Here is a 21,599-nt window from a genome sequence, read left to right as displayed (position 1 = left end):
ATGTTGTTAAATGAATAAATGTCTAACAATATGATCTTTGTTAAAGGGAATGTGTGCAGCAAGTTTCCCCATCTGCATTGAGTGTATACCAGCATTTCAAGTGTAACACGCACACACTTACTAGTTACGTTTGTTTGTCAGCTAATGATAGCTATTTAGTTAAGTTTAGCTAGTAATGTAATAATCTCATAACAACAACATGACTGCATATTATTGCTCGCTTCTCCGAGACTGCTTTTGTGTGTGTGTGTGTGTGTGTATACACGTTAAAGACATGTACATGAATACTAGCCAGGCATGAGTAACCAATCACCTTATTCCAGCTGAACAATCATTTTCACATAATTTTAATAACATTGTATTTATAATTGTGAAGAATATAGACTTTTTTGTACAAGATCTTACTCTATTAGTAACATAGGCTAGCCAGTGGTGAACCTGAGCCAGTTGCAATCTATTTAAGGTCGATGTGTTGTTACTATTCTTGAACTGGATCGTCTTTAATATGCAGGTGTACCTAATGTTGTGTACGACAAGTGTACAGTTTGATCATGATTTAGCCCCACCCTTCATTTGGGCTCTTGGTTTGTGTGGTCCTTTACATATTGGTTGGGATATGTTCCATGATGTGTTTGCTTCATTTCATTTTTTTGCCTCCTGCCTTTGACAGATGTATTTCCCCTTGGGGATCAATAAAGTGTATCGTCTCATTTCATCTCCTCTCATCTCATCATACCCAGCTATGGCCTCCTGCAGCGGAACATTAATAACATCAGGACTCGGATGTAGATGAGTGTGCCTCGATATTTGGATCCAATCACATGGGCCATAAAAAGAGAAATGATAGCTAAGTAGACAGATGGATACATATATTGATAGACAGGCAGACAGACAGGAAAGATGTCTCTTGTGTTGTTGTTCTACAGTATTACAGTCCATACTTCTCGCCTCGTGGACTGTGCCAGTAAACGTGAGCAACAGCGACGCACACAGGCCAAGAGCTGTAGCTACAGAAGCATTAGATTTGTGTCCTGCCGGACACCGTACAAGTAACAATCCCCCATGTTTTGGTATAGAGACGGCGGGAGGATTAACAAAAGCACATGTGTGTAATATATTGTAAATACTGTGAGGATAAACATGGACGATGAATGGGAAGAAGAGGTATATCCTTTTGTCAGTATATGTTTGAACAAGTGCAACGTTAGTAACGTGTGGCTAACATGCTAGCTCAATTCATCGTCTACTGTATGTACGTTTCCTGTATTATACCTGTACGTTCTGTTCTTCTCCAGAGTCTTGTTTTTAGACGACAAGAAGTGCATATCGGAACACTTTATGTGATGCAAGGACTCAAATTTGTCAGTTCCATGTGTTGATGACAACAAACACATGTTTTGTAATGTATGTGTGCGCAGGAGCAGCTGGTTGTCGTCGAGCTTTCTGGAGTCATAAATAATGACATTTTGTCCAAACCTAGGGCTGCCTGCAAAATACTGGTGCGTTCTGACTATTGTTCACTTTATATAAACAATAACCATCAATAGATTCATTTTAACTTATCTTTACAGGATATCGACAGTGAGCAGCCTATGATGCAACTGGGCCAGTATGTGTTTGCAGGAGAATATGAAGGTAAGAATAAACTTTAATAAAATAAAAAGTAGGCAAAATCTCAGTAATGTCTGGAAACAAAATCTGTCAATGCTGCAGGTGACTTGTACTATAAATTGTATTTTCAAACATTATTACTAATTGTTATTTCCTCTCCCACTCCAAAGATGCCCTAGGAACATGTATTCTATTCGAGGAGGGGGCAGTCAAAGGTAAAGTGTTGCTTCGCCTGTTCTCAAGGGTCACCCCATTGTCATACAGTCATATTGATATTTGGAATGTGTGTCAACAGGAAAAGGAAACAGCGGCCCAGAGCTCAAGTACAAGTGTCACACTGTTAAGAAACTGATGATGCAACGCATTTTCCTCACTGACAAGAAAGACAATACACCCGACACAGGTGAACTTAAAGAATATTTCAACATGTGCTACACTCTAAACTGGACCTCTGACAGACATAATGAAACATGTATATATAATACAATTTGTACTGGGGCTAATACCAGTCCAGTTAGGGTCATGTTTTTATTTGTTCTGTCTTTTTTAATTAAGTTTTCTGTGATACTCAATTCTACAGTATATAGTGCTATCTAATCTGTTTTTGTTTATGTGTTTCTCTTATGTCTTTTCCTGTCAGGAGATGCCACATCGACATCGAGTGATTTGGCTTAGCTTGTATGCCAGATGCCCTTCTGGATGTAACCCTCCCATTTGACCAGGCTTGAGGCTGACAGTGGACATCCTCAATGGCTGATGATTATGAAATATAAATGTTATTATGACCTCTGTCATCTGGACTTTAATCATCATGGAGTAAATCCTCTCTAAAATCATTTTCTTCAACTACAAATTTATATGCTTTCATCTTGTCCGCACATTGAGCACATTCTTTTTTTCTTATTGAATCTTCCAGTTGATATTACAGTTCTAATAATTATGCTACCCGACATCATAGAAAAAGTGAAAAGAGTGAATTTTTTTCAGCAAAAACAAATGTCAGACATCGTGTTTTTGTACGTCTTAAAAGTTGTATTAGCTGTCTGAAAGAGTTTTCACTATTAAAATGAAAAGTTCATAGACATGCACATCTAGTAATTATGGTAATAGAGGTCTTTCTTACGGTAAAATCAATTAGTGTATGAATGAACGAAATGTTGCCTTTGCGGACGTGGCGGTTTTCAACCAATCCAATCACCGATGAAGTGAGGTGGCCCAATGAGTGAGCTCCATCGCACTCATGTCCTTGGGATCCTATTGGCCAGTAAAAGATCAAGAACCGGAAGTGTATGGGTGTGTTTCCGGGAGGTGGGTCCAACGCCACATCGTCGAACTTCTCTCAAGACATCGTAAGTACTCTTGGACAAAAATTGTCTTCAATATACAACTTGTTAGCTTTAAAAGCCACATTTAACATTTGTTATCGGCATACACAATATAAGAAGTAATTTTATGTGTTACATACAATAAGAGGCTGTTTAAAAATGTTGGTAACGTTACGCTAGGGTTACCGGTCAAATGTGGCACCTAACATTGCACATAACGGTAACTCGGAAATACAACGACTCTCGCCCAAAGTCAGTTGTGATAGGCTCCAGCTAAGCCCCGCGACCCCAGTGAGGATAAGCGGCGTAGAAGATTAATGGATGGGAACTCGGAAATTGTTGGTCCTACAATAGACGATAGAGTAGATACACTAGAGTAAATCTCAGAAGGTTCCTTGGCTTTTCTATGATTTGCTTTTATATTTGGCAATTGTTTCTAAAGCCCTTTTGTCATTTGAAATGTTTTATTAGTGTTGAGGTGTAATTTTTGCTCACCCGTCGTTAGCAAGAAGCAAGTAGGTGTAATGACGTTTTTGGCTGTATATAACAAATCTATGTCATGGAACAGTTAAACGGTGATGTCAGAATATACTGACATCATATGTACAGCTTTCACTTTCAGAAGTAACAAACCTAAAACAGATCTTTTCACTGATGAAGACTTTTTGAGAAGCAACTGTATACTAGTCAGCAATAGTTGGATGTCTAGCCTTATAAAGTTACATCATTCTGGTATCACTCGTAATAACAACCGTTTACTGCGCACACTTGCAGTCCAATCAAGGGAACTGCATCATGCACACAAAGTGAAAAAAAATTGGCCTGCAAATTACCACATTAGCTGTGTTGCGTGACCTTGTCGTCAACTCTAAATGTAACACGATACACCATTTGCAGCTCCAAGTCGAGAGGATCTGCATACGTGAGCAGGATGGAGTTGCGGCCGTTTCTCATGTGCTTTGCTCTCTGCGTGGTTTACGCCACAAGCAAGCCCACGGAGAAGAAAGATCGCGTTCACCATGACGAGGTCCTCAGCAACCGAGAGCATGATGACGCCGAGAACTTTGACTACGACCATGAGGCCTTTCTGGGACAAGAGGAAGCCAAAACCTTCGATCAACTTACTCCAGAGGAGAGCAAGGAGCGACTTGGGTAAGCACACTTAAGTATCAAGCCATTTTAAAATTAATTTCAGGTGTATAAATCTAGAAAGATTTCTAGAAGTTGCATATGGGATGCTTTCGCCAAGCCAAGATTCCAGTCACAATAATCAGACTGGATGCTTAAGGCGATGAGCTAGGTTGATATGGAATTTTTGCAGCCAATGCTGGTACCAATATTGGTGACTAAAAAAAAGCCTATATTGTATGATATCTGATCTAGTGACCGATAAGTGTATGGTGAGCGCCAACAATATAGTTGGCTACTTCGCATATTTCACTTATTGCAGGAACCCACCCCTTGTGATAAACAAGGGAACACTGTATATTGGTTACATATTCATGATGAATAATCAGTACGTCATAATCGGCCTCAATCACCTGCTTTAATGATGGCATTGTCTTTCAAGCTCTTTTGGGAAGATTTCCAATATCTCCAACTTGTCCTTCATTAAATAGCTCACCTGTTCTAAATAAAATGCACATTTCTCCTTTTGATTGAATGTTCAAGAGGGCAACTCTGTTTTTTTTGTATGTTAGTTTAACAACTCATTCACCTAGGACACGAAAAACAGGTACTACTAGTATTTGGTCCGCCAGGATACCCCAAGCATGCCAGTTTAACACAACTCATTCATATAGGACACGGAAAACAGGTACTACTAGTACGTGGTCCGCCAGGATACCACAAGCATGCAAAGTCGAACAGATGACTACTGGTAAATTTGTTGCGGCTTAGGCAACGGGCAAAGGAAGACATTACATTTTAATTTGACTCCTGACAGTTTATTTAATTTTTTTTTAAATGGCGGACGTTTCCACCTCGTACATCATCCAGGTGTTTGCCCGTGGTCGGCTCCACTGAGTGTTTTTTATTCTGTCTGCAGCATGCTCGTGGAGCGTATAGATGAAGATAAGGATGGCTTTGTGACTGTGGAGGAGATGAAGAAGTGGATCAAGCACGCACAAAAGAGGTGGATTTACGAGGATGTGGATAGACAGTGGAAGAGTCACGACCTCAACGGCGACAACGTGGTGTCGTGGGAAGAGTACAAGAACGCCACATACGGCTACATTCTTGGTAAGAACATCATGGGGAGCTAAAGTTGGCTGAACACTGCTGACGCTCACTTGCATGCATTTGACGTCAGATGACCCCGAGCCTGATGATGGCTTCAGCTACAGACAGATGATGTCACGTGACGAAAGGAGATTCAAGATGGCCGACCAGGACAATGACATGAAAGCCAACAAAGAGGAATTCACAGCCTTCCTTCACCCTGAGGAGTATGACCACATGAAGGACATTGTGGTGTTGGTGAGCAATAAATCCCCCCCCCCCCCAAATCACCACTGTTGCTTTTTTATATTGTTCTGCTTCCTTTCCTCCCCGTAGGAGACTATGGAGGACATTGACAAGAATGGAGATGGTTTAATTGACCTTGACGAGTACATTGGTAAGGGGCCATTTATAGAACGTTATCAACAGAAAAAGATCAAAATGATATCATTTCTGTGGCCGAAAACAGTTGAGATGTGATCATTTTAGGAAATGATCATTGTTGTAGTTTGTGTTGAAAGGGGGTAGCACCTTTACCACCCGCCACTCGAGTGAGGATTAAGCGGCATAGAAAGTGGATGAATGGATACCGTATATGAAGTGTCCAGCAGGCTGTTAAAATGCTGCAACATGAAACATGACACAAAGGCTGAACATGTTCTTCCCTTCCTGTGGCCTCAGGTGACATGTACAACCAGGAGAATGATGCCACAGAACCTGAGTGGGTGAAGACTGAGAGAGAACAGTTCAGTGAATTCAGAGACAAAAACAAAGACGGCAAGATGGATAAGGAAGAGACCAGAGACTGGATTTTGCCTAATGACTACGACCATGCAGAAGCCGAGGCCAAGCACCTGGTTTATGAGTCCGATGCAGACAAAGTAAGTTTGAGTCTTTCAGTGGTACGTGTGGTCCTCAGGGCTCAATCTTAAGCAGTCTGTGTTTTGTTGTATGATGTTTAGCTACAAATACAAATTCATTTTTAACCCTTCTTTTGCCAGGACGGACAACTAACAAAGAATGAAATTGTGGACAAGTACGATCTGTTTGTGGGCAGCCAGGCAACCGACTTTGGAGAAGCTCTGACTCGACATGACGAGTTCTAAAATGTACCCGTCCACAAAGACTATTTGTTTTTACCTCTTTTGACAGTGGACTTTTCTCTTTTTTAAACACAATGGGGTCATCTAACGCTGTGGACAGATGATAATTTATTTGATTTGTTGAATGTGTCTCACGATACACACTATTAATGTTCATGCTTAAGTCTTGGTCCAGTTGAGCTTCCACACACAAAATGTTAGTCTGGTGCAGGTCGGATGAGAGACAAAGAATTGAGAAAACAAAACGCAGGTAAATAAGCCACAGCAATTTTTTTTGGTTCCATTTTTCAATGCACTGGACATTAACCCTTCCAATGAGTCATGTGATCAGATCCAAACTGAATGTTTGGTGCAAGGGCTGAATGGTAAATTTGAAAGACAAAAATGTTAAAGTTTGAGGTGTGTTAACACCTTATAAGTTACTTTAAGGGTTCAGCCGCAGACGCGTGTCTGTAGCTCTCTCATCACCTCATTTAGAGTGTTTTGTGTGTACAGTATATGTCTTTTTGATGACTGACGAGAATTTTTTGTATTATGCTTTGGGATTTGTGTGCCATGCTAAATTCACTTAAAGAAGCCGTTTTCTATGACACACACACACACACACACAGTTCTATAAAATATTGCTATGCTTATATTATCACTAACACCATTTAGAACCACTGTTTATATATTTTTTTTTGTATAAAGCACATCCATTTATGCCTCACTGCAGGAAAAAACAGACTTTACTGTAAATATGTTAAATTGTCTGCAAACTGAGCTGAAGATTAGTTCAAGTTTTTGTGATTGAGAACATCTTAATGAAAATAAAATTAGCCACAAATGTCTGCTGCCTTGTTTTGCTCTGTCAGAGTAGACCACTTTATATTTATGTTAGCTTTTTGTGGCATTTATTGTGAAAAAAAGCACCTGTCTCAACATGCAACGTTAAAAAGAATGTTCAACAGAAGTTGTGAGACATGGACTCATTCAAAACAGTAAGACTCACTCCAGCCCTTTACACTGTAATGGAGTTTACATTAGCTGTGTTTACGATTTACTATTAGCAGTATTATATGTGATGTTATGTGTTTTGAATAACCTTTATGCAATTTGTCATTGCTGTGGGACCAAAATTGCAGAAATTTGTCAACTGAAACCTGTTCAATATCTTTTTTCAAGTGTCTGTTTGGGACAATTACGCAGCTGAATAGTGGACCATTAGTTAACAGTTAACTGTTTTTATGCTTGTCTGTCTATTACAACAGTATTCAACCTTAGACCCAATTAGTTCTGTCACATTTTCCGGTCTTGGAAATACTAAATATCCTGCTTCCTTTTAGGCTGCTGACCCTTTGGATTGTTGCCTTGGGTTCATCTTCTCACTATCTCTTTCCGGCATGTTTTTCCTTTAGTACGTGAAGGACTGGGACATCCTTTCTACACATTTTAAAGGTAATATATGAGTAATCTCTCTTTTGTTAACCCTGCCTTATTTCACTTCATGAAAGCCAAGAAACCCACACACCAAAAGGAGGATCTTACACAGGTCTCACGCATGTGCAAAACTATGCCAAAGGAAGTCTTAGCTTAATCTGTGGGAGCTAATCCAGAGTCCTGATTACCGAAAGTTTGAAATCACACTTAGATGTAGTCACATGGTGCATTTACTGACCTCTGTCTGGACAATGTTATTCTCAAATAACGTGTAATAGCATAGCCATTTTCAAATACAATAAGTCATTCAAAGGATAAACTGCATGCCTAGAGTCTAACTCTGCTAGCCCAAAGGTTCACAATAACAACTGAGTTGCATTGTGGAGCCTTTACTTTGAAGCGATATAAAACTGAACATACATAAATAAAGCATATGTCATTTAAGACTTAAAGATACAAATAATTTGTGACATTCAGTATAAACATTAATACAGATGTGCTGGCTCAGTGCTAAAACACTTTGGAAATCCTATATATTCCCTAGCCATTAGAATTAGCAATTTACATTTGTGAAGATCTCTAAATATGACAACCAAATGTTGTATCAAAAACCAAATGTTTGAATGTTAAATAAATACCCTGACAAGTGACCAATGTTTGCAGTTTTAAAGGGTTTTGAATGTTACTGTGTTAAGTCAATAAACATAACAGTAGTCCAGGGCCCCGTTTCACGAAGCAGGTTTAGTGAAAACTCGGAGTATGTTAACCCTGAAATGAGGGAAACTCTGAGTTTTCCGTTTCAAAAAGGGAGGTAAGTCAAACCAGAGACAGAGGAGTAACTCCAGCCTGTTTCACAGAGAGAGGTAACTTAACCTCGGTGTCAGTTACTATGGCAACAGACTCTGTGAACATAACCTGGTCGGGACCAGGTTTTCTTCAATGAACCTCGAGTTTCTTTCTGTCTCCGGTGTGATTCATTCATTGTCGCGCGTGTTTAAAGCCAGTTTGGTCGTTTTTCATAATCACTATCACCAACAGCAGTAAAATAAACAGAAAGACAAAAAAAAATTTATTTGGTCTTCTTTATTTCCTACAAATAAGAAAAAAAATGGTTTCTTACTTTTTAATTGTTACAATCATCAACACAATTCACCTATGACCATGCACCCACCTCTAACTTGTGTTTTAATAATTCAATTTCCAGATCCGTTTTAGTTATCTGGCGGTCCAGCAGCACCATTTCTTTTTCTGTTTTTTGTACTGTTTTTAATAAATGCACTTTGTAGATTTCTTTTAGTGGTAGCTGGGAACACATAAGGATGACATTATACAGTTGCACATGAATTCCACTGAATTAACCTCTGGAATTTACTGAATACGTATCTCACTGTGTCAATCTGTGCTGTGGAGGTTGAGGGACCCTCTTCCTGCTGCCCAGCCATGCTCTGCTAAAATGGATAAGAATCCGTTAATACTTCAGTGTAGGCTAAAAGTCACTATAATCCATGAATGCATCCTGACTGAGTTCTGACTGGTGACTGAATGAGCAGACAGGATGCTATCCAGTTCTCTCTGACAGGTTAACATGAAGGGAAATGAGTAATACTTTGAGTTATTTGAGTTATTAATTATTATTAATGAGTTATTTGACGATTCTAAAAAATAAATTAGAGCTCATTTAAAAACAAAGTTTATCTCCAGTACTAGCAAGAGTACTCCAACTCGTCTTTTTTTTTCCCTCCAATGTTGTTTTAAACATACAACGTTTTGCGGCTCCAGGCTATTTTTCTTTAGTGGGCAAGTGGGTGAAATGGCTCTTTTCATAGTAAAGGTTGCCGACCCCTGCACTAGACCAAGTACGCCTTCAGAATCTGTTGAGACAAAAGAAAAACACATGAAAGGGAAATTAACATTGAACTATAGGCCCAAAAGAAGTTTGATGCCTAGGCCTATTGCGTCTTATCAAGGCTGGTGGCTCCTGTGTAATCATGTCCGAGGATGAGGTTCCTCCAGGGATCCCCTCTGCGACTGGCCTCCCGACAGTCTGACTCATGGCCAGCTCCTCTGCCTCGGTCAGACGTGGTGGGGGTGGTCCTCCGCCAGTTTTGCGGGCAGATGCCCGCTTTCTGTTGGCTGAGTAGAAGTTAGATGTTGCTTTTCATATGTCTGATTTAACTGTATACAGGCGAGGACATTTATGTGTGTGAAAACAATATTATGTTGGAGATAATGCACACTGAAACAGCCGCTGAATGATATTTAGTGGTAAACATGATTAAAAAAAGGCACCCTGACTGTTATGCTGAGGGCTTACCTGTTTGAACAATGTTTTTATATTTCATCTTCAGCTGCTTCCACGTTCTTTTTTCGCCGGTGGGATTACATCTAAGTGACATAAATTGTAGCTGTAACACCATTCTACTTGTTTGCATCTGTAGCCTAATATTATTGTGATTACATAAATGTATATAATAAATTTAAACTTACACATTGACTCGAGCAGTAATCTTCTCCCACGCCGACTCGCGTTCTTTCGCTGCTGCAGCCGTGTTGCTTTTCTTTTTAAAAACGCTTTCAATGTTGCTTTTCTTTTTAAAAACGCTTTCAATGTTGCTTTTCTTTTTAAAAACGCTTTCAAATTTGCCGTATGACCGCATTAATATATCCAGTTCCAGAGGACTGAAATACGACGATCTTTTCTTCTCACTCGTTGCCATGGTGAATCGAGGGAACGGGGCTCCATTGATCAGGGCTTTTTAAAGTCGTGGTGCACGCGCTTAACTCAGAGTGAACAAACTCTGTGTTGATTGAACCAATTGAAATCACCTGTTCTGAAACCCGTAAGTCAGAGTTTCCTGTCTCAGAGTAGATCAACTCAGAGTTCAGGGTTAGACTCCAGAGTTGGTTGAACCTGCTTCTTGAAACGGGGCCCAGGGCCCCGTTTCACGAAGCAGGTTTAGTGAAAACTCGGAGTATGTTAACCCTGAAATGAGGGAAACTCTGAGTTTTCCGTTTCAAAAAGGGAGGTAAGTCAAACCAGAGACAGAGGAGTAACTCCAGCCTGTTTCACAGAGAGAGGTAACTTAACCTCGGTGTCAGTTACTATGGCAACAGACTCTGTGAACATAACCTGGTCGGGACCAGGTTTTCTTCAATGAACCTCGAGTTTCTTTCTGTCTCCGGTGTGATTCATTCATTGTCGCGCCTGTTTAAAGCCAGTTTGGTCGTTTTTCATAATCACCATCACCAACAGCAGTAAAATAAACAGAAAGACAAAAAAAATTTTATTTGGTCTTCTTTATTTCCTACAAATAAGAAAAAAAATGGTTTCTTACTTTTTAATTGTTACAATCATCAACACAATTCACCTATGACCATGCACCCACCTCTAACTTGTGTTTTAATAATTCAATTTCCAGATCCGTTTTAGTTATCTGGCGGTCCAGCAGCACCATTTCTTTTTCTGTTTTTTGTACTGTTTTTAATAAATGCACTTTGTAGATTTCTTTTAGTGGTAGCTGGGAACACATAAGGATGACATTATACAGTTGCACATGAATTCCACTGAATTAACCTCTGGAATTTACTGAATACGTATCTCACTGTGTCAATCTGTGCTGTGGAGGTTGAGGGACCCTCTTCCTGCTGCCCAGCCATGCTCTGCTAAAATGGATAAGAATCCGTTAATACTTCAGTGTAGGCTAAAAGTCACTATAATCCACAAAAGCATGTAAACACATGTGAATGGAGAGGAAATCAGTAACATCAAGATTTTACCTCTGTAGGCCTCTCAGGCTCCCTCTCAGACACCACAGAGAAGGCAGCAGACATTGTGGTCCCATCATCTTCATCATCCTGTTTAGAGTGTTGTGTTTCACTATGCTATACTTTAAATATGGCATAATCTCTGGACTATTGGCTACTTACAGTTAAAGTGGCACATGGATCCACTAGACCAAGTACGTCTTCAGAATCTGTTGAGACAAAAGAAAAACACATGAAAGGGAAATTAACATTGAACTATAGGCCCAAAAGAAGTTTGAGGCCTAGGCCTATTGCATCTTATCAAGGCTGGTGGCTCCTGTGTAATCATGTCCGAGGATGAGGTTCCTCCAGGGATCCCCTCTGCGACTGGCCTCCCGACAGTCTGACCCATGGCCAGCTCCTCTGCCTCGGTCAGACGTGGTGGGGGTGGTCCTCCGCCAGTTTTGCGGGCAGATGCCCGCTTTCTGTTGGCTGAGTAGAAGTTAGATGTTGCTTTTCATATGTCTGATTTAACTGTATACAGGCGAGGACATTTATGTGTGTGAAAACAATATTATGTTGGAGATAATGCACACTGAAACAGCTGCTGAATGATATTTAGTGGTAAACATGATTAAAAAAAGGCACCCTGACTGTTATGCTGAGGGCTTACCTGTTTGAACAATGTTTTTATATTTCATCTTCAGCTGCTTCCACGTTCTTTTTTCGCCGGTGGGATTACATCTAAGTGACATAAATTGTAGCTGTAACACCATTCTACTTGTTTGCATCTGTAGCCTAATATTATTGTGATTGCATAAATGTATATAATAAATTTAAACTTACGCATTGACTCGAGCAGTAATCTTCTCCCACGCCGACTCGCGTTCTTTCGCTGCTGCAGCCGTGTTGCTTTTCTTTTTAAAAACGCTTTCAATGTTGCTTTTCATTTTAAAAACGCTTTCAATGTTGCTTTTCTTTTTAAAAACGCTTTCAATGTTGCTTTTCTTTTTAAAAACGCTTTCAAATTTGCCGTATGACCGCATTAATATATCCAGTTCCAGAGGACTGAAATACGACGATCTTTTCTTCTCACTCGTTGCCATGGTGAATCGAGGGAACAGGGCTCCATTGATCAGGGCTTTTTAAAGTCGTGGTGCACGCACTTAACTCAGAGTGAACAAACTCTGTGTTGATTGAACCAATTGAAATCACCTGTTCTGAAACCCGTAAGTCAGAGTTTCCTGTCTCAGAGTAGATCAACTCAGAGTTCAGGGTTAGACTCCAGAGTTGGTTGAACCTGCTTCTTGAAACGGGGCCCTGTTAAGTTGTTGTTAACATTTTAAGTTGTTGCAGTTATCTCAGCTCATCTTATTTATCATTTTCATAATCAGGTGATTGTATGCAGAGCTCTGGTGCGAGCAACTCATACAGTAGTTTGTACAGATGAATACTATGAGTACTGTATTTCAATAACACTTCAGCTCAAATTTCTTAAGGCTTAATCTATATGCAAAACATGCAGGGGGCAAAAGACAGTTAGGCAGTAGAAAAAGTTAGAAAAGTGTCTTTAATTGTAAAGTTTGAATTCTTGACAAGCTAATACATTCTTCCAGATTACTTTTAAAGGGGACCTATTATGCTTTTTCCACTTTTCTGACCTATAAATATAGTTTGAAATATTGTATTGTTGTGTTAAACGATGCCAAAGTTTCAGGCAATGAGGTTTTCGCATTTAGAAGTGAGCCCTAAAATAAGTTTGGGACGGCTCAAAACGCTTAGTTTGAAAAGGCGTGGTAACACCGTTCCTTTGTGATGTCACAGATGGGTGGACTTCCTTATATGGTTCATAGTTAGGAAGCACTTTGGGCTTGTGGCCAATCACAGTGGAGTGGGCATGCCAAGAGGCGGTCTGTGGGTGGAATATATTAAAACAGACAGGAAGCACAAATCAAAGGAAATACAGCTGGAATAGGTGCAAAGTCTGCCAAATCTAAAAAGTTTTCTGTGCGGGTTATTGTGTGTAGCTTCTCTATAGGAGACCACAATGAAAACATTAGCATAATACGTGCCCTTTAAAGTGTTCAAAGCCCCTCATTTGCAACTAGAGTAATCATATTACAGTAGAACCTCGGTTAGTGTCCTTTTCAGTTTACGTCGAAAATTACCATCACCATTTCATGTTGCGAATACACTATCCACCGTGCAAAACATCCTTCCTTGTTAGCATCATCTGATGTCATCAGCGGTTGACAATAATAGTTTTATATTCATAAAACAATTCAAAATGCATATAAATGACAAATGAAAGGGATGAATACACATTCATTGAAGACCAAAGGAGACAATGTGTCAAAGCTCAACCACCATCACTCTTGTGTTTTCACGTGAAGGTAAAAGTAGCCATGTTCATTTATCCCCCATTCATAATTCATACATATTTTCTGCATGTGAAACTATAATTGTGAAGCTATAAGCGTGTTTTGTGTTTCACACATTATTGACTTTCTGGACACGATCCAAGGCAATATGTAGGACGTTGTATGTTTGGACGTCTTCATGTGTGCTGTTGTCACATTCAGGTGTTCCTCACTTGCTCAGTATCTACTTCCTGTATCTGACCTACATTTGGTCATGACGTCACTGAGTGAAGGTGAGAAAGGTGGGGTTACATTGAGCCATCACTTTCAGCAGCTCCTCTTCATCCGTATCTAAATCACTTTCACTGTTCTTGTCAGCATCTTCATCACCCAGAATTCCATTGTCCTCCTCCTCATTGTGTTCTGGCTGATGGGGTTGGTCCAGGGATGTGCAGGGCTGGTCTTCCTCTGCGCTCCATCTCCGCTCAGATGGTTCCGGTGATGTGTCGACGAGGACCAACGTTACCTTCAAAGGTGCCTGCTCCGGTGTGGATGGAGGTGTGCTTGTCTGTTTAGCGCGAGGCGAGGACGGTAAAGGGGGGTGCGGAGGGTTTGTGGTTGACACGGTGTAAGGTTTGTCTATCTCTGCTGAAGCGATTCGGGCGTGACTGCGTGGAACACTAGCTGGAGATGACAAGGGGGAGGTGCTAGATTGGGGATCAGCAGGGTCATCGCTAGTGTTTCCTCCTGAGTCGAGACATGTGCAAGGTGGAGTGGCGCTGTCGTCATAGGCGGCAGGACCAGAGCCTGCGTCCAATGGAGGCATCACTGAGCTCTCTCCCGTATCGTTTGGGGAAGTCACGTCCACGGAGGTTGGGCGGAAGGTAGACAAGCAAGAGAGGCTTCTTGTGGGTGTGGGGATGTTGTTGTTGAAGGTCATGGTGCTGCCACACATAGCTTCAGCCAAGCTCAAACTGGCGTCAAGTGGATCTGACATGTTATTTGACTGCATTGGCCCTTGACGACATGAAGGGTCATTGCCTGAGAAGCTGAAAGAAGGATTGCACCTTCCATAGTCTTCATTGCTGAAGGTCATCTCCACCTGGGATGTGCCACTGCTCTGATTCACCTGATGGAGCAGCACACAACAACAAGTTAGGGGGAAGTCCATCCATCATTCATGCATTCATGAGTCATCTCTTGGTTGTTTATCCATCTATCTATCCATCACTCATTCACCCATCAGTTCATCCATCCACCTTTCAGTCATTCATCATCATTCCATTCATATATCAGTTCACCTATCCATCATGTATTAACTTGTCAGGTCCTCCGTGCGTCATCCATCCATTCTCCATTCATCTGTCAGTTATTTATCCATTCGCCCATTAATGTAGCCATCCACCTACCAGTCACCCATACAGCTGATAATCATCCATCTATCTGTCAGTTCATCCATCCATCCATCCATCCACTCGTTCTTTTGTTGGTCATCTAGTCACTCATCACTCCCATTAATCAGTTTACCTGTCCATCTATACACCCATCAGTCAAGTCATCCATCAGTCCACCAACTAATCCATCTAATAATGCATTCATCCTTGAATCCATTCATAGCAGTTCAGCCATACTGTATAGTCAATGTGTGGAAGGCAAGTACACTTTCAAAGGCTGAAAACATGAATAAAACTCACCAATTGGAACCATCGAAGGCTCTGAGGAAGGATAACACAAACACAGCTCAGATAGACAAACATGCTTTCCAACAGAAAGAGACTAGCTAATAATGATTCCACATCTCACCACATTGGGGTGTTTGCCCTGGGCCACACAGCCTCTCTCCAGGGGGTCCAGCTGCCCCTTATGTTTCCTCTTCATCCACATGACCAAAATCGCAATACAGCCCACAACGCTCAGAAAGGCTGTGCTAAGAAACAGGGCTTTTCCCAGAGTGCAGCCGATACCACGGTCGTCTGCCAGCGCGCTGGGAGGAACTGTTACGTTCAAGCACACACACATGGTATACATACTGTACTGTGTAGACTTGTTTTACCTTGAGACCAGAGATGTCAAGTGTTTCTTACTTATTTGCCCAACAGAGAGCACCTCCACTACCACAGTCGAGATGGTGGTGTCACCTGACTCCTGGTCTCTCGCCATTACCTGACACATATTGACATTTCAACAAGCTTTTAGTATCATTTAAAGTACAGTAAAAGCAATTGATCCTTATTTTGAGTGAGCTGCAGCCTCTTCTGTAGTCACCTCATGTGATTTAAATGGTTGGTTGCGCTACTCGGCTGTTGGTGTGAAAGTCTTGCGTGTTACACTTGTCATACTGTTGTTTACAATGAACACATTAGTGGTATTAATGCCAGCTGTTACAACATTGGTTCAGTTGCTGCTGTATTAAGCAATATACATGTTAATAAATGACCATGCAATCACTCACGATTAAAGTTCATTCATTCATTTTCTACTGCTTTTCCTCACGAGGGTCGTGGGGGGTGCTGGAGCCTATCCCAGCCGTCTTTGGGCGAGAGGCGGGGTACACCCTGGACTGGTCGCCAGCCAATCACAGGGCACATATAGACAAACAACCATTCACACTCACATTCATACCTATGGACAATTTGGAGTCGCCAATTAACCTAACATGATTTAGGAATGTGGGAGGAAACCGGAGTACCCGGAGAAAACCCATGCATGCACAGGGAGAACATGCAAACTCCACACAGAGATGGCAGAGGGTGGAATCGAATCCTGGTCCTCCTAGCTGTGAGTTCTGCGCAGGATTAAAGTTATTTAAAAGAATTAAGTTGTAATTTTTATTTTGGTATCTGGTCAGCGAAATATGAACTCAATCTGTGGAAGATTGACACGTTACCTGATTGAAAGGTTACCTGGAGCGTGTGTTTTTGGTGTGGTTTGAGCTGATTTGCCGTGGCGATGAGAAGCCCCTCCTGTGTGACCCTGTAGATGTCTGTGTGATTAGATGTTGGGCTGAACGTGAAGTAGATCATCGGATTAAATCCCTGTGGACGGAGATAATAGAGACGCAATGAAACAACTGCTTTACAGCAAATTTTGCGTGTGTTGTTGTTTGTACCTACATGTTTAAAGTCCTGGTCCTGCACGTGTAGCATCAACGCCCTGTTGCCATAGGTATAAACCAGAGAGGCAGGACTCTTACCGGCTGTAACAAAGCCGTAGTACTCGGCCATGTCGAACACCGGATTAAACCGGTTCACTGCGACCACACGGACCATCACCGTGGCAACTGAATACTTCCTGGGGTCATCGTCCTGGAAAGCCTGCGTGCAGGACATGAACAGTGAGTCCAATGGGAAGTATCTCGCCAACCTTGCATGTAACTCCCATCCAATCCATACCATGACTTGAAGATGAAGCGCCGGTGTCGCCAATCTGTCCTTCACCGCCCGAGTGAATCTCACCTCTCCTGTCTTTCTGTCCATCAGGAAACGTCCGTGGTCATCTCCTAGCGTGAAAACCAACTTCAAAATTACAAGTACAGTTCAATGAAGTCTTCTCACCTGATTTAATGTGGCTACCTGAGAGGATGACGTAGCTGACTGGGGCTCTGAGTCCTCGGTCTCCATCCACTGCATGAATGGGACCGGGAGCGAAATCCAGTACAAAGTCCTGCAGCATAAGACAGTGTTTAGTAAAACGAGGGAACATCTATGTGAGAGAATCTTTGCCATGTAGAATGAAAATTGTAAAACCGTGGAACTATCCTATTGACCCAAATGTCATTTCCTGAGAAAAATGTATGAAAAAGACAGGTTGTCTTATTTTCAAGGTCTAGCAGGGGAACCCAAACAAAGGTTATTAGCAAGTTAGCAAACAACAGAGGATTTATAATTCAAATTTTAAGATAGTGTCATCGATTCATCAAGGAAGTTATTTCACTTTGTTGAAAACCTGATTTGAAAAAGAGTCATTTTGTATTTTTTGTTTTTGATTTTGTCTTCAAAATATTTTCCCAGAAACAGGTCCTGAAAAAGAGGTCTTGCAATTATAATCTAAGATAAAAATATACAAAAAAGCCTAATCCCATTGTGGTCTAACTGACCTCTTGTCCCTCCGTGACATTGACAGTGTATACAGGACTGGTGCAAATTCGATTGGTGTCATCCTGAAACAGCAGCGTGCAGGGCATAAACTGAGGATACTGGTCGTCTCCATCCTGGATGCTGATTGTGACGTTGATGCTGGTGTTGAAGTGCTCGGCTGTGTCCATTTCCTGTTATGACAACAAGAGTGAATTGGATAGAATGGTTGTTGTTTCTAATTAATCATGGCTAGCAAGTGTCACTTACGGAGGCATGAACGGTGAGAAAAAGCTCAGTTTTGGTTTCATAGTCGAGGGATTTGGCAAGCATCACCTCACCGCTGTTTGGAAGATCAATTCTAAAGTAACTGGCATCAGGCTGCAGAGTACACAAGTGTATTATTAATAGCAGTTTATTATCAACAATGACGCTACCTTAAGTCACCTTACCGATGATGGGTCAATAGAATAAAAGATCTTGTCGTTATCGTCATCACTTGCCCGGACTGTAAATGCAAGTGTATTCACTGGAGTGAGCTAGAAAGCACATGACATGACAGCGTCAACAAATCCTGTACTGAAAGAGCCTGTTCATCTGTCAGAGTGGCCTACCTCACTGATAAGAACAGAGAGGACTACATTGTCTACAAACTCAGGTGAGTTGTCGTTCTCATTGAGAACCTCCACCATGATTCTGGAGACACTCTGGAACAGAAGAACAACAGATTGGTTGACTTTGGGACAGTACACTGAGGAGTGGAGAAGAAATAAAGTTTACCTGAAGCACATCATCCACATAGCACCACAGTTCTGTGATCAGGACGGGACCCTGTACCTGAAAGGCAGACGGGGAGGCCAAGGTCACAAGCAAGTACTGGAGGCTGTTACATGGTGGTCTTGTTGCTTTGGTCCGTTGGTGGGTTTTATCTGCTCTGTCGCTTGTTTTTTTTAGTTGGGGTGTTGGTTAGTTGACATAGAAGTGATTTGATTGATTGGTTAGCTGAATGTTCGATCAGTTGGTGTGGGAGTGTTGTATTTTATAGGTTAGTTAGTCAGTTTAGACATTAGATAGTTTGTTAGTCACCTTATTTAGTTACTTGTTGATTTGTTGGTTGGTTAGTTTCACCATGGTTTGGTTAGTTCATGTTTTTGTTTGCTTATTTAGATGCTGGTTGGTTTTGTTGGTTAGTTGTTTGTTTGATTGGCTAGCTGTTTTGATGTCGGTTGGTAGTTATTTAGTTACTTGGGTGGTTTGTTGATTTGTTTGGTTAATCAATTAATCCATTGGTTGGTTTGTTACTTGCTTTTTCTGGTACTTTTTTTGGTACTTTACTTTTTTTGTTTGGTTTTTCGTTAGTTCGATTCCACCCTTGGGCATCCGGCTTCCTCCCACATTCCAAAAAACATGCATGTTAGGTTAATTGGGGACTCCAAATTGTCCATAGGTATGAATGTGAGTGTGAATGGTTGTTTGTTTATACGTATGTGCCCTGTGATTGGCTCGCCACCAGTCCAGGGTGTACCCCGCCTCTCGCTGAAGACAGCTGGGATAGGCTCTAGCATGCTCGTGACCCTTGTGAGAATAAGCAGTAGAAAATGAATGGATTGACTGGTTGGTTATTGAGTTAGGTTAGCTATTGGTTGGTTTATTAGTTATTTGGTTAGTTGGTAGTTTAGTAAGTTACTTCAGTCTTTGGTTGGTTTGTTGCCTTTTTAGTTGTTGCATGTTTATTAGCAGCTAGGATGGTTGATTATTGATGTTTTTGATCAGTTTGATCAGTTGATTGAATATTACACATATTCTACTGAACACATTTTGAAAAATGTAAAAATTCCATAATCACTCAATATGAGCAAATTGACCTCCAGTTCCAGGATTTCTGTACAATTCCTTTGTAGTATTTCCATGAAATCTACTAAATGAAGGCAAACATTACTTTCTAATGTTATTTTTGTTTTGATTCTTAAATCTCTGAGTCATTGACCAAGGATGAGGGTGACAGTTAATCTAGTTGACCCTTTGACTTTGGTGTCAACAAGAGGCCATCTGGAGGCGGATAAGAGATTGTGTTCAGTCCAAGAATGGCCTCCTTAGAGCTTTAACCTTTGATGTTATGTCATAGGTGAACATTCAACTGGCTCACTTTAATAGTACAATAGCTTTAAAGAGAAATACCTCTCGGTCGAGGACCTTCTCTGGTGATGTGTTCAAACGTATGGTTCCTCCATCTAACAAGAACCAATCAGCATCTTTCCCTTGCAGACTCCATTGAACCCCCTCCACTGGGGTGTCGGCCATGAGGTCAGCCACCACTTCTCCACAGAGGCTGTTTTCTCTGATGCTGGCGTACACATCCTGACCGTCCAAACATCCGCCCCATCCAGACATTCCTGAGTGCCACACAGAAGATTTACCGGTGCATTTGTGTGGAAAGAATAGATGTGACGTACCTGTGACTGCATGGAAACACAGGACCAGCATCAGCTTTAGTTCCTTGATGGCCATTCCTGAGCTCAGACAGGCCTCAGGATCTTGATGAACCTATGGTTGACCGGGAATAACATGATGATCATGTTGCATCTACTCAATATGACAAGCAACTCCAGTAGGCTGACTCACCTGCTGTGGTCAAATCCTCTGTAGCTTGTGTTTCTGCCTCCATATCCTCCGTCCGTGTGACAACGGGGGCTGCATGGCTTCTTCACAAACCCACCTTAAGGACCCACAAGTTATAGCAGGCGCACACACACCGTACCCCGTACCCCCTGGCCAGATACATTAAAAAGCAGACAGCGGCTTATGGAGCGTATCCAGGGATAAACGTCAGCTCAGGGGCTAAAGCCTCAGGGGGCGGGGCTTACCTGGTCAGGGGGTAAGATGGAGCCAATCAGATTAGAGCTGGCAAGTAGCAGGCACTGTAGGCCCAGACAAGTGAATTTTGGAGATTTGTCTAGTTCAAAGACATTTGGACTTCAATAAATAGATTGTTATGCAAATGAGTCTAAAAAGAAAAAAAACTCATTTAACTGCCATTACTACTGTGTGCTACAGTGCTGCACGTCCGTGTTAGAAAATAGTACTAGTGCCTGCTGGGTGTGTTCTATCAGTGATGCAAACCCACTAATGAGGCCTGACAGGGGATTAGTTATCAAACATCCGCCATTTACTGTACCCTCTGAAGATTAACCCACATCCTTTTACACACTTGTCCCAGCACACACGCAGTGTCTTCAAAGACCAATGATGAAAGCGGGACTTGTTTTGGTTAGCGTGTACGCACATGTTCTATGCTGTCATGACAAAAGACCAAGACCACACAATGCCTTAGGAAAACCAACATACCTTTGGTTATATAGGTAACACATGTGTCATATTTGGAGTGAACATGGACATAATGAACATAATGCACCTTATGTGATTTTTCATTCATTCAGCCTCATTGTTTTATGGTGCTGTGATGAAATATGTCCACCTGATGTCAGCAGAGTTCTGGTTAGATATAGTTCTAAGTAGCAACATTAAAATTACAGTAGAGTGCTCATACTTGGGGCAAATTTTGAGTCAAAGTTCATTTGTTTAATTATGAGTATGAATCATCATATCCATGACAATTTTGAGGAAGCACAATCCTTTTGCAGTGGTAACTTCTAGCACAATCTAGAACAGTCGTGCTTTTTACACCACTTCAAGAAGTATTTGTAATATTTGTAAAAATATAAATATTATGCATACAATTATAAT

The 21,599-nt window shown here is 41.3% G+C and overlaps 3 protein-coding genes and 1 long non-coding RNA gene across 5 annotated transcripts; 2 read left to right on the top strand and 2 right to left on the bottom strand.

Annotated features, from left to right (window-relative positions):
• Positions 1–1,004: 1,004 nt before the first annotated feature.
• gtf3c6 (general transcription factor IIIC, polypeptide 6, alpha) lies at positions 1,005–2,674 on the top strand. The gene is made up of 6 exons (XM_058076438.1): positions 1,005–1,164; positions 1,419–1,499; positions 1,572–1,635; positions 1,782–1,826; positions 1,907–2,014; positions 2,252–2,674. Exons 1-6 carry the CDS (start codon positions 1,141–1,143, stop codon positions 2,284–2,286), a joined length of 357 nt encoding a protein of 118 aa, XP_057932421.1. The 5' UTR covers positions 1,005–1,140; the 3' UTR covers positions 2,287–2,674.
• Positions 2,675–2,816: 142 nt separating this feature from the next.
• Positions 2,817–7,089, top strand: calub (calumenin b). 2 transcript variants are annotated; one of them, XM_058076436.1, is made up of 7 exons: positions 2,817–2,960; positions 3,834–4,088; positions 4,984–5,177; positions 5,248–5,414; positions 5,493–5,553; positions 5,838–6,037; positions 6,158–7,089. In XM_058076436.1, exons 1-7 carry the CDS (start codon positions 2,830–2,832, stop codon positions 6,260–6,262), a joined length of 1,113 nt encoding a protein of 370 aa, XP_057932419.1. In that variant the 5' UTR covers positions 2,817–2,829; the 3' UTR covers positions 6,263–7,089. The 2 variants fall into 2 exon arrangements, with proteins under 2 accessions (XP_057932419.1, XP_057932420.1); XM_058076437.1 differs by lacking the exon at positions 2,817–2,960 and adding an exon at positions 3,255–3,451.
• A 3,532-nt stretch (positions 7,090–10,621) lies between these two features.
• LOC131131530 (uncharacterized) lies at positions 10,622–12,365 on the bottom strand. Its single transcript, XR_009130204.1, has 6 exons — positions 12,269–12,365; positions 12,096–12,166; positions 11,606–11,914; positions 11,456–11,533; positions 11,282–11,341; positions 10,622–11,196 (listed from the first exon to the last, which is right to left on the bottom strand). It is a non-coding gene; the product is annotated as an uncharacterized LOC131131530 (long non-coding RNA).
• A 607-nt stretch (positions 12,366–12,972) lies between these two features.
• Positions 12,973–20,675, bottom strand: LOC131131529 (cadherin-related family member 5). Its single transcript, XM_058076292.1, has 16 exons — positions 20,478–20,675; positions 20,309–20,399; positions 20,034–20,248; positions 18,636–18,692; positions 18,470–18,562; positions 18,308–18,394; positions 18,126–18,236; positions 17,879–18,049; positions 17,355–17,445; positions 17,175–17,281; positions 16,896–17,096; positions 16,686–16,817; positions 15,867–15,945; positions 15,586–15,776; positions 15,477–15,497; positions 12,973–14,911 (listed from the first exon to the last, which is right to left on the bottom strand). Exons 2-16 carry the CDS (start codon positions 20,361–20,363, stop codon positions 14,063–14,065), a joined length of 2,460 nt encoding a protein of 819 aa, XP_057932275.1. The 5' UTR covers positions 20,364–20,399; positions 20,478–20,675; the 3' UTR covers positions 12,973–14,062.
• Between the last annotated feature and the right edge of the window lie 924 nt (positions 20,676–21,599).

Source organism: Doryrhamphus excisus, chromosome 6, assembly GCF_030265055.1.
Source record: "Doryrhamphus excisus isolate RoL2022-K1 chromosome 6, RoL_Dexc_1.0, whole genome shotgun sequence".
Classification (NCBI taxonomy): Eukaryota; Metazoa; Chordata; class Actinopteri; order Syngnathiformes; family Syngnathidae; genus Doryrhamphus; species Doryrhamphus excisus.
Note: the sequence above shows the minus strand (reverse complement) of the source record. Positions and strands in the feature narration are given on the sequence as shown.

Excerpts from the sequence above, each read along its gene's own strand:
- gtf3c6 (XM_058076438.1), top strand. The coding sequence starts at position 1,141 with ATGGACGATGAATGGGAAGAAGAG. Across the intron at positions 1,636-1,781 it reads GTTTGCAGGAGAATATGAAG|ATGCCCTAGGAACATGTATT; the intron begins GTAAGAATAAAC and ends CCCACTCCAAAG. Across the intron at positions 1,827-1,906 it reads CGAGGAGGGGGCAGTCAAAG|GAAAAGGAAACAGCGGCCCA; the intron begins GTAAAGTGTTGC and ends GTGTGTCAACAG.
- calub (XM_058076436.1), top strand. The coding sequence starts at position 2,830 with ATGAGTGAGCTCCATCGCACTCATGTCCTTGGGATCCTATTGGCCAGT. Across the intron at positions 4,089-4,983 it reads GAGAGCAAGGAGCGACTTGG|CATGCTCGTGGAGCGTATAG; the intron begins GTAAGCACACTT and ends TTCTGTCTGCAG. Across the intron at positions 5,415-5,492 it reads TGAAGGACATTGTGGTGTTG|GAGACTATGGAGGACATTGA; the intron begins GTGAGCAATAAA and ends TCCTCCCCGTAG.
- LOC131131529 (XM_058076292.1), bottom strand. The coding sequence starts at position 20,363 with ATGGCCATCAAGGAACTAAAGCTGATGCTGGTCCTGTGTTTCCATGCA. Across the intron at positions 17,282-17,354 it reads CAGCTACGTCATCCTCTCAG|GAGATGACCACGGACGTTTC; the intron begins GTAGCCACATTA and ends TTTTCACGCTAG. Across the intron at positions 15,777-15,866 it reads GCTCTCTGTTGGGCAAATAA|TTCCTCCCAGCGCGCTGGCA; the intron begins GTAAGAAACACT and ends TGAACGTAACAG.